This window comes from Tupaia chinensis, unplaced genomic scaffold (assembly GCF_000334495.1).
Source record: "Tupaia chinensis unplaced genomic scaffold, TupChi_1.0 Scaffold144702_1, whole genome shotgun sequence".
NCBI classification, from domain to species: Eukaryota; Metazoa; Chordata; class Mammalia; order Scandentia; family Tupaiidae; genus Tupaia; species Tupaia belangeri.
The window spans coordinates 2,053,290-2,065,046 of record NW_006204563.1 but is presented as its reverse complement, the minus strand read 5'-3'; the positions used below and the strand labels follow the sequence as shown (position 1 = coordinate 2,065,046).

The 11,757-nt window shown below is 40.9% G+C and overlaps 1 protein-coding gene across 5 annotated transcripts in view; it reads right to left on the bottom strand.

Annotated features, from left to right (window-relative positions):
* Positions 1–11,584, bottom strand: part of LMO3 (LIM domain only 3) — a 70,557-nt gene extending 58,973 nt beyond the window's left edge. The window contains exons 1-3 of one of the 5 annotated variants that reach the window (XM_006167321.2): positions 11,417–11,584; positions 9,556–9,622; positions 4,278–4,491 (exon numbers count right to left, since the gene is read on the bottom strand). In XM_006167321.2, coding sequence (XP_006167383.1) covers positions 4,278–4,483 — 206 coding nt within the window. In that variant the 5' untranslated portion in view covers positions 4,484–4,491; positions 9,556–9,622; positions 11,417–11,584. Of the gene's footprint in view, positions 1–4,277; positions 4,492–8,361; positions 8,480–9,555; positions 9,623–9,829; positions 10,189–10,307; positions 10,441–11,416 lie in introns of those variants that run through there. The other 4 variants (XM_006167322.3, XM_006167323.3, XM_006167324.2 and 1 more) reach the window with 4 other exon arrangements.
* Between the last annotated feature and the right edge of the window lie 173 nt (positions 11,585–11,757).

Below are 11,757 nucleotides of genomic sequence, written 5' to 3'. Positions count from 1 at the left end.
TAGCAGTTTCATTTGAAACGTTATCATTCTCACATATAAAAATAGCAAATTGCATTAAATTTTATATAAGACATTTTACAGCTTCTTATATAGGAACAGCTATAAGCAGCTTCCACAACACATACTACAGCAAACAGCTTTGAGTAAACTCTCTGGCAGTATCCCATTCACGGAGATCTAAGATACAGCCCATATCGACTTCATACTTAAAATATACCACAAGAAGTTGCAGGATTAAACAAAAAACAAGCAAATACTGCCCTCCAATTTGAAGGGTAAGTCCTGATATTCTTTATTGCTTCCAACTTGAGAAGTAAGGTAATTGATATTTTTCAAGTTCTTACGGTTTAACACTTGCCACAAAGCCTTGATTCTTATACTCCGGTTACTTACTGACTCTTGTACTCGTACATATTCTCACCAGAAAAAGGATGCTAGACAATTAGCAATGATTAAAGTCCCTTATATTTCTTTACTAAAACTTTGCTATTTTTACACAATTGTTAGCCTACGTTAGACCTGTTCTAAGTTCTAAATTGAAATATAGAGACGTTTCTGCATCTAATGTGTCATAGCTTACCCATGAAATATAAAAACAGTTATAAATGTGCTGGGCACGTTTTTAACAAATAGATTTCTGGGTCTTGGAATATAAACATTGACTTGCTGGTTGACTGCATATTTCAGCATTAGAATGTATTAATAGAGGAAGTTTCAAAAGTCAATCCTCCTCTTTCTTTATGAATTTCCAAAAGAGGAAAATAACCATACAAATAGGTGAATGCTGTCTCATTTCATATGTAAATTTTAGATTTTACAGTAAAATAAAGATATTATGTCAGTCTAGTTATGGCAAGTAAATAAGTTCACTGTTAGTTAAGATTTGAAATTCAATGTATAGTTTGTAAACTATAGGATATTTTGTTTTTTTGGGGGAGGGAATATCACTAATTCTACTACAAAGAAAACAAATGTAAAGAAATCAAATATACCAAAGTAGTCTATAACCCTTAAGAGAATATTTTATGATTTAAATTCTTGTATTTTCCTATTATTTAATTATCTGAAATCATATTCAAAGAACTCATGAAAGCATGTCATTATTATCACTATTCAAAGTAACATGAAATAAAAATAGATTCACTGCTCAGGATTAGAAATATTTCTTCTTCCTTAAAAGGAAGAAGTTTATTAGGAAATTAAATACAATAAAAGAGTCTACTTTCTCTAGATAGTATATATTATCTGGCCTAGGATACTATCTATAAACAATAATTTATTAATACGAGTAAACTACTTTGTCATTTTCCTATTCCTACCTAGTAATGTAGACAGAGAAATATTAACCTGTAAGTTCTTTATGGCTTGTTTTGTGTCTCAGAGAAATTATACAATATCCAAAGGCCCAAAATAAAACAACTTTTCAGAGAATTTAAATGACTAAACATTGACTATGTAGAATAAAAAAAAAGAAAGCATTATGGAATGTCAAGGGAAATTTAAAAAATTATTTTCAAAGCTTGGGAAAATAGTCACAGAATCCTACTAGTTCATTGATCATATCACAGATTTTATGTAGCTAAGTAATTAGTGTCAATTTTAGGTATATATATCTTCCTTTCTCCCTTGGCTAATTTCATCCATTGCCTAAGATAATGTCTGTCACATAGTAGGCATTTAATAATTTAGTCATTTTGAATGATTATATGAAATCGAAGAAATTAATCTGAAAATAAAGTCTCCTTGACTGCTTTTGTTGATTTGACATAGAGTTAGGCTACTTCAATTTGCTAATCAGAGACAAACGATGATGAAGAACAGCTACACAATTTCATTGAGATGCATGCTTTCCACAGAAAACTCCATCGCACATAAAACTGCATCCCACATCTATCACACAAAACAGTGTTTCACGCACACACCAATTCTCCGTTGTTTTTTTTTTTTTTTTTGCAATTGTATGTGTTAATGAATTTGCCAAAGAAGTTGCATTATATACAACAAACCTTCAGTTTAAATAAAGGATAAGCTTCCTGTTAACAACTTAGTTTGAAATGTTAACAACCCTGAGGCTGTTAACATAACAACTGGCCATTAATGTGGTAATGACCAATTTAAGAGGAAATTGTACTCTGAGAAATGAATATATTGGCAATCAGGACCAGGGTTTATATTTGAAAGAGAAGGATGTATTTTTTAATAAGTTAACTAATACTGAAAGTTTGAGTCCATCAGAAATTAATGAAAAGTTATAGCACAACAAGCAATATGCCCTTTTAGAGATAGGGAAGGATTTATGATATGAAACCGTTTTGATAAACTGCCTTCAAGGAAACACTTGAGTCTATCAAGTATCAGTTTAATTTTTTTTTTTTTTTTACTACTGTAAAGAAGAGTGAAATGAAACAAGTCTAAGGTCCTGCTAGCGACCGTACTGACAACTACTCAGTTTCACTCACAATATAGATATTTCATTGGCAAATTTATATTACAGTTGATAAAAATCCAGATATTTCAAACAACTTCCTTCAAATTTTACATAACTTTTTTTCTTTTCTGTTTGTTAGTTTATTGAAACACCTTAATCTTCTCCATACAACATAAACTCTTCATTTGGAAGTATAACACAAATCTACTCAAAATATTGACACTGGAAACAAATGAAAAGGTCAAATGGAGTCAACAAGATGTGACTCTCCGTTAGCACAGATAAAGTAAAACACTAAAAGCAGTATTAAACCACCAAAAGCAAATACAAATGCTTGATGTGGAGATGAGGCTCTCCTGCACAATGAGCAGAGGAGAAATTTTTATTTCAAAGAGAAAAGTTCAAAGCCTGGAGAGTTCTAAAGGAATTTGTGTTATACGTTAATTCTGATTAGTTGTGCCACCAAAATGAGGCAGATCTTGCTGTGGAGAGTCATTTTCCCATGGTTGGCACCTTGCATGGGTTTGGGGCCATCAGGAAACAGCCGTGGTAACAGGTAGACATCATTAGTCAGGAGGCCGTCAGACCAGGCAGTGTCAGGGGAGAAGAACAGACTCTGCTAACCAGTACTGGATTCACCCTCTTGTAGCGACCATTAATCAAAGCATATATTTTTCTATTTCCAAATCGAATCTGACTGAAAGTAACTGAATCATATACCACAAGGGAGCAAATTCCCTAGAAACACCTCCCCACATGGCCAAGATGGTTAAGGAGTTACTGCTGATTGATACATTTTGTGTCAAAAGGGGGAAAAAAATCTCAAAATAAATCGCTTAATGTCAGACTAGAAAAATGATTAATTGTATCAAATATGAAAATCCAAATGATCCCATATATCATTTCTCTAATTTGATAGAGTCTACTTTATTAATATAAGTAATTTGCTGCTGAAACAAGTCACCAAGTTCCCTGAAAAGCTAAATAATTTTTCTTCCACACAAGTTCTGGGTTGAGCACTAACTGCTGAGAAACAAGTTTAGTTGGCTTCATGGCTTCGTAACCAAGAACATCTGGATTGTCTTGAAACTATTGAGATGTTTAGCGTTTAGAAAGTGGCTATCATTTCCCCATAATGATAGAGGCTTTTATTTCATTATGATTCACGAAGCTATTGGCGAATCTGAGGCCATTTGACGCCCAGCCTGTGATGTTTTTCACAATGACCATTTCAAATGTCACAGGGGGAAGAGAAATACACACTTGTGAAAAGTTTTCAAAATTGTGCAATACATATACTATTACATCCTAGTTCAGGATTTAAAACTGACTTCCTCAGACAAATCCGAAACAGAAAAAAATAACCAAATAGCTTTAGAAGAAAAAAAAATCAGGTCCAATTATGAGGCAGTAGTTCAATCATTTCACATAGTATGTTTTTCTAGTTAAACTCTTTTAAAAACAAAGAGTTAAAATGTGCAGCCAAGAAATTGGCCCATTAACGTGTATCCGGCTTGGCCTGCAGTGTAATAGAAAACATGTAGGCCGATTTCTACCAAATATATCTTTGCCATTCACTGGCAATATTAATACAGTCAGCGGAATAACGGATTGGGAAATACAAGTAGCCAGGCAAGCCAAATTGAAGCAGTTTCGATTTGGGGTTTCCTTGCCTCTTCCTTAAGCATTAATTTGAGGAAGACACACTAGGCAACACTTTGAAGGCTGACAATCGAACATCTTTCCGGAATAGAAGCTGTAAGTGAGGAAATCAAACAAACAAAAACACACTTACAAAAGTATTTTAAAAGGCATCCAGCCATCACTGGTGTGCAAAGGTAATTCCTACCTCAGATAGTCTCTGCGACAAAGGATAAGATTAGCTTTAGTGTACAGGGTGGAGCCCACCTCTCCCAAACGACAGTCACAGCAAGCACACTTCAGGCAGTCTTCATGCCAGTATTTGTCCAGTGCCTTTAGAAGATACCGGTCCTTGATCTTTCGGTTGCAGCCAGCACAACCTTTCGGCTTGGTGTCTGGCTGGACTGAGAGCATTTGTATACCTAGAGAAAGACAAAAACCAGCGAGCTGAGGCTATCAGGCTGGACAGAGATGTCAAAAGACCTCAAACAAGTTAAAACACTCCCTCCTCCTGCCTTTTCCAGAAGTGCTGCATTTTCTTTTTTTTTAGGGTGGTACTAAAATCACACTAAATTTTGGAAACAGAAAAATCTCAGCCTCTACACAGTCCTGATGAAATCATTGAGAAAACCATACATCTCAAGTGGTGATAAGGCTTTCATTTCATCCATGGAGTGAGTTGTGCGAAGTTACAGAACATGTAGCTATTTTACAGTGTCCCCATTGACTACGTAGGGGGCAGTTCCTTGAGGAAGAAAATGTGAGTAAAGGACTAACGACTGGAAAAGAAAGCTACGAGACCAACTAATCCAGGTACGTTCGGTAGGAGTCAAAAATGAATTTTGCTGAACTGGTTGAAAATTTCACTTCCTATGTGTTGGATGACAGAAAGAAAGTGTACCCTGTGTGGGATTACACACATCTTAGCAGGAGAGATCTCTGTAGTTAAGTACATTATAGACACCCGAAAAGCTCACCAATCCCATCTTGCTTGTTTGCATCCGCATACTTCCTTCCTGTCCTCGTCATTTCACAATATTCACAGTGCCCATATTAAAGTCAGCTACTTAGGTATATACTATATGCGCTTATGTAAAACTGATGTATAGGATTACACAATTCACTACCCTGAACATGTACTTATTTACCTTATGGGGAAAACAGAAACAATAGTAAAACTATACAATCATATATAAATAAAGATATACCTACTACCCTAGACGGGGGCATGTGTGTATTTTAAAGGTATATTTCCATCCTAAGTAAGGAATCTAGTGGGTTCTAAGTTGTTACAACTTGATTAAGATCTTCTGGATGAATAGACATTCGCCTCTGCATTTCTTATTTCTTCGGTGTCAAACACCCAGCTTTAGAAAAAACTGGACTAACTCTTCAAAGCTTTGCAGTTATCGGGTCACTCATAAAATGCTGCAGACCAACCATTCCAGATTCCCTCATTTTATGAGTCATGATACAAAGCCCCAAAAGATGTTGAGGGACTCACTGAAGGCTGAAGGACAGTTAAACTGGAGACTTGCGACCAAGTGGCCTTCTTACAGACCAGAGCTCTCAGTCATCCTATACTCCTAGGCAGAAAGTTTTCAACATGGTTGGAGGAAGACACAAAACACCACTGGGCATGCATTTGAAAGAGTTTCAAGAAAAGAAATGCCAAGCTATCATCTTCTGCATTTCTATTCATTTCTCTTCTCTAAAATAGCTAAACTTCCTCCAGTTTCCTCGAATATCTATGTTGAAGGCTTTACCCCTGTTACCTGCACAATCTTTAAAAATCACACTGATAGGAGACATCAAGGCATCCACACAACTGAGTCACTTTCCTAACTACCAGTGATACATACATTTCACATGCTAGTGTTCTGGCGCTGAACTTTCATGAGAGAACTGCTAGTCTGGCAGAGCAGTGGAGCAGGGAAGAGCCGGGAAGGAAGCAGGGTGGCTGCTCTTTCACATACTATGCACAGCCATGGTCGTCGGGGCTGCAGACTGGCAGCTGGATTTGTACAGAAGAGCAGGTGGTATCCCTGTAGCCCGCTTTCTGTTCCTTTTCTTTGAAGGAGCTGAGGGCCTAGTGTAGATTAATCATAACCCTTGATAGCTCTGCTAAATCTCACTCTCTAGAACTTCTAACAAATGAAGTTTCTTTGATCAGAACTAGTTATCCTCTTCTACCAAGGCTCCACAAGGAACGAATCCCATTAATTATAGTACAGAACAGACCCAAGTGCCTCTTAGCCACAAACCTGGGGAGGGATTTGGATGTACTAAATGACATTCTGGATTTCATTCTGAAAACATCCAGAGATATACTTCAGGGTAGCCTTTCTAATTACCTAATGTGTAAGAGTATATTTATTTTTTCAAATCACAGAGCCCAAAGATAAAATGTTTAAAAATGAAACCCTTCTTAGTAATCACTAAGCTCTATTTCCCATAGCTGTATCACTGCCATCATGTGTAGAAGGTCAGCTGTCATTATTCAAAATGCCTTGCCACCAAGACGGGGCAGCCACGTTTGGCACAAGTCACACTACCCTGCTTGTCTTCACAAAATGTTTTTGTTGTGTTGACATTTTAATTCAACACTCAGAGGCCAATTAATATTTGAAACTCTTACATTCTGTCTGGCCTTGGGCATAAAAGGAGTTTGATATTTCACACTCTCTCCCCGCACCTTCTTTGGGAGAACATCATTACATTTCTCTTAAAAATGGTTATCTTTTTCATCCTATGCAAGTTAACAATTGTAGCAAAAGCACTATTTGGTAGTCCCCGTGTTGCCATGTACCTAAAAGGCATAAAGCAGGCAGCAGCAGCCTCCCCTCGTCACCCAGAACACGTCTGGCAGAGTTATGTGTTCGGAGCGGAGAAACATTTCACAAGTTGCTCATAGCACATCAGGACTTATAACTAGTTTTAGATTGGCACGTAAATTGTTCAGAGGGAAATTCTTATTGCCTCTGAGACCCTGCCATTCTGAGTTATTTGACAGTTTAAGGGAAATCATAATTAAAAAAAAGACATAAATAATAGCCTGTGCAGTGTGGTGTGCAGAAATAAGTAGAACCATTTCATTTAAACTCTGGTGAGCTTTTAATTGCCTGGATTGCATTGTGAGGCGGCCTAACGGTTGATTGCCTCCATTATGTTCCCTTGTTCTGTGCCGTTCATCCGCACAGTCTCAGCTTCAGTAGTTAACACAACAAAGTAACCACAACTCCACAACACACAGGGGTTTAAAAAAATACTACTAATAATGAAAGATCTGCAGCACTTAGACACAGTCTTTTATATTTTTGGACTAACTACACAGAGTGAATGGAAAACATTTTGTCCCTGTCGGAAAATTCACAGAGACCAATTTTGGAGAAGGAACAGGAAGAGGGAATACATAAAGGGGGTTGGAAGAGATGAGGTGCCTCAGAAAGATGCTAAAATGGGAATGCAGGTTCTGCAGCTGGGAGCAGTGACACAGATGAAAAGAATTTGGCCAACACGGCCATGCGATTGCCAAAAGGTACCAAACAAAAGATCTTCTCTCCTCCTGCCCATCTTCATCCTCTCCCCAGCCCCCAACTCGGATTGGAAAACTGGATTGGGCCTAAAAGCTTGTCTCTCTCTGTTCACTGGCCCAGAGCATCCCTACAGGCTGCAGCCCCCTAAGGAACAACAATGCAAATAGATGTCCCCAGATCTCAGGCACAGGAGCTGCTTAACTCTGTTCTGCCCCTTCAACTCCCAGCCCCCCTCCCGGCCTGTCCCCCCTCCCCTTTTTGAGCAATGGAGCAGGGAACCAATTTGATTCCCTTTTTCTCCAATGCAGCTGCAAGGCTCAGAGATACTGACATTTTTCCACTCTTATCAGTTTAATTACAGTTACCATGGCAGCAAAGTGCTAGTGCTTGGCAAAGGCCAACAAGAGATTTGCAAGACTGAGTTCAATTTTGATGCAGCTCACATGCAAAATAAAAAAAAAAAAATAAGAAGAAACATACATATACTCTAACAAAGAATCCCTTGCGGAGTTTATGCTCCAGCCTTTTGTGGCTGTGTCTTTGCAGCCACACAGGGATGGTTCCCAAAGAATGTAGCAGTATTTGTTGCACCTAGCAAGATTAATTGGTTTAAGCAGCAGTCTTTCAAAGCAGTTACAACAATAATATTTCGGATCTCTCAGAAAGACACAAAAGCAGCGGAAGAGCAGAAGGCATTTGAGCAGCCTAGAGCGCAGAGCGCTGGCAAAGTGCATCTATGATAGATTGTAACCTTACCAAAACTTTTCTCCTTTTTCTGCATGAGTTGACTTAGGCGTGCCTGAGTTGCAGCAGCTTCTCATTGAGCACCCAGCCCAAAGGTAGGAAGAAGTAGAAGGGGGTCTCCTCGCTGTGGCTCAAGTGTGGACCTGGTGCGCAGCCTACACCGCCGAGGACCGACTATTGTGAAGCCACTTTGGGAGTGAGTCGAACTGGCGGCCGGAGGTGGGGGAAGGGATGAGGGCGACCAGACAAGACAGGGAGCAGGGACGGAGCCCCCTCGCAGTGTGGCAGTTGTGCAAAATGATGGCGAATGACAAAGCCACATGCTTCCCTAACTCTGCCCGTAATCCGAAAATCCCAACGGCCCCTTTTAGCTTTCTGGTAACAAATGGATTTGATTAAACTGTCACATGCAGCGTTAGCATAGCATATCATGTTCAATATGAAAAAGATCATAAATCTGACTTGTATTTTCTAACAGCAATCTGGGTAGCCCCCGTAAACTGTGCTGCATCAGTTTGCATCCCAACCTATTAGGACATGAGGCACCTCATTCCTCGGAACCTCCTCCTCTGGCCACCCCCCCCCACCTCCCCCACCTCCCCATGTAGTCACTTTTCTATAGCAAAAAGAACAACATTTTGTTCCTATGGCTGGGTGGGAGACGCAGAAGAGCCTAGAACCAAAAGATCATCATTTGAACTGTTTGGGAGGGTTGAATTCCAGGCGGGGAGGGGTTGGGGGGGGGGGGGGTGTCCAAGAACCCATCCAGGATTGAATTCCCTTCCTACCAGTTGGGAGCAAACATGTCCTAATTCCAAACTCTCCCTGCCCCTCTCTCCGAGGGAGTCAGAGGTGTGGAAATGCTGCAGTTCATGGTGAACTTTGACTATTATCCACTCGAGTCGTACTTGAGACGTTCCGCGCCGCAGCCGCTCTCCCTCCTTCCATCCACATCTTCCGCCTGCATCTATTTCATGTCTCATCATAAAAATAATGAAGCCTCACATGATTTAAACAAAACCGTCTCAGTAGAGCTGCAGCCCGAGTGAAAGTTGCAGTGCGGAGCTGGGTTGCAGCGCCAGTTTATGCCTCATTAGGAGAGGCTGGGGAAGGAAAAAATACCCACATCCGCACACGCACGCGCGCACCCGCAGACACACACACCACAAATAAGCCGACGCGTGTGTACACAGTTGCTGCACTTACCTTCTCAATTAAGCGATACAGGGGGAGGCTGTTCAGTAAGCACACTGGCTGCTTTGTAGCGCTTCTCCTTGGGAAAGGTCAAAAAGAAGCATTGTTTGAAAAAAACGAGGGGGGAGGGAATCTCTATTTTTTTTTTTTTTTTAAGTTTAAAATAATGAGGTCCTCGAGGATCCGCCAAGTAATGGTGTTGACCGCATTTGAGCCACAGGTGTCCTCCTTTTGGGCAACTGCAGTCCGAGGCTGTCTCTCTCCGTCCTGGCTCAAGACAACTTACCCAGCAGCATGCGAGGAGCCGAGCTGAAGGAAGCCCCGGCTCTCAGCTGCAAAATGCAATCCCTTCCCAGCCAGACATAATACAGCCAAAGAAAAGGTCACTCAGTTATTACTGAGCCGGCGGAGCCCAGGCAGCGCTTGTCAAGACCACAGAGAAGCAGCTCCCTTCCGATTTAAGACTATTTACCTCTCGCCCCCACCCCTCCCCTCTTCTCTCCTTCCCTTCGCTCCCTCCCTCGCTGGCTCGCTCGCTCGCTCTCGTGTGCCTGTTCTGCTGCTCAGTCAAGTACAACCGCCCTCGGAAAGTGCAAAGCAGCCACGAGACAGATCGGGCTTTGTTGCTAATTTCCCAGGGTGAAAATTTACAAGCCAGCGAGTGCAGTCAGCACAACCCCATGCATATGCTGCTCACAAACGCTGGGGACGACCCCGCGCACGAAATGTGACCTCTGCAGGAGTCGACTCAGGAAGGACCCTACCTCCTGGACCCGTCCAAAAGAAGAACTCCTGCGAAAGAGCTCCGGAGGAAAAGGGTAGGGTTCCTAAAATAACCAGGGCATTTTATAGACGAGGTGGCCACATTTAAAGCAAATTGCCTTCCAAAGCCATTTCTGAAGCTACCAATTATGGAAATTAAAATAAAAGCAAGGGAAGCGAACCCGCTACCAGGATACACTGGAAAAGCACCCGCCCCCCTTAAGAAACGTACGGGGGTGGGGGTGGGGGGAGACTGCATTGCCCCATCTCTGACTTCCTTTCCTGAACTCTCTAAAGTCGCTGCTCCGCAAGTCTGCCACACCAGCCGGTCCTGCGGATGGCACGCACACCCCTTCCTCTCTTCCCTTAGTGGCCCAAGAACCCAACTGACTCTGTCCCCCATTAACAAGTGCTGACCCCTACCACCCCTGAAACATACTTCCTGCAATGACTGAATTCCTGACTATTTGAAACTCACTTTTCAAATGAAAAACCCCCAGAAGCTCCCAAAAACATGACTTGAGGATTAACTTGGTCTAAGAACGGTAGTTTCTCCACCATTACCCCTCTCTTCCTAGGCTTGTTTTAAGGCCTTGACAGCAGTCTTTTTTTCTTGGGATAGGTCCCAGTCACTCCAACCTCTTCCTCCTTACTTCACTTTGCATCTGTAAAGGCCACTGATAGTTTTAGTATATCCTATTCTTTCTCAAAGTTTTTAAACTCCAAAGTCATCTTCTCTTTTGGCAGCTTTTATGACACCCTTACCAGATTTTTACCAAACCTTGTCAAAGGTCAAGCTTAAAAACAATCCCAATTTGAATGACACTCACTGAAATGTTTTAAGAACCCAGAAAGATTCCATGGTTGAACTACAAAAAAACTTTTTTTCTCTCTCTCTACACCATCGGTTTAAATTTAATAGTTCTAGTTTAAAAAGAAACACGCATATTACCCTGTGGTTATTTAAGCTAAATAATACTTCTCTTCAGAAAGAATATTGACACAATACATGTAAGTTATATTTTACCCCCTCCCTTTTGAAGGCTCACAATAAAATAGTATGTGGCTTGCTTTCTCCTCCCTTTAAAAGGTAACAAAGCTCAGAACTAACCTGAAAAAGAACGAAATTCACAGACGGCAGATTAATGAGGACCCCTTCAGCTGATTTGTTCTGTACATAGGCAGATATTCTTAAGTTTGGCTTTTCTGGCCCGTCTAAGCAGGCACACATGCACCTCATCCATCCGTACAGCACCCGCTATCCTACCCCACCTCTCTGCTACAGCCACTCTGAAAACACCCCAGTGTGTGTGTGTGTGTGTGTGTGTGTGTGTGTGCCTTGCTCGCGCTCTCTGAGCCAATGCTCTGAGAAGAAGAAAAGAGGGAGGGAGGGAGAAGTATGTGTGGGGAAAGGGAGAAATAAAATCAAAACAAATGGTACAGCTAATGAGG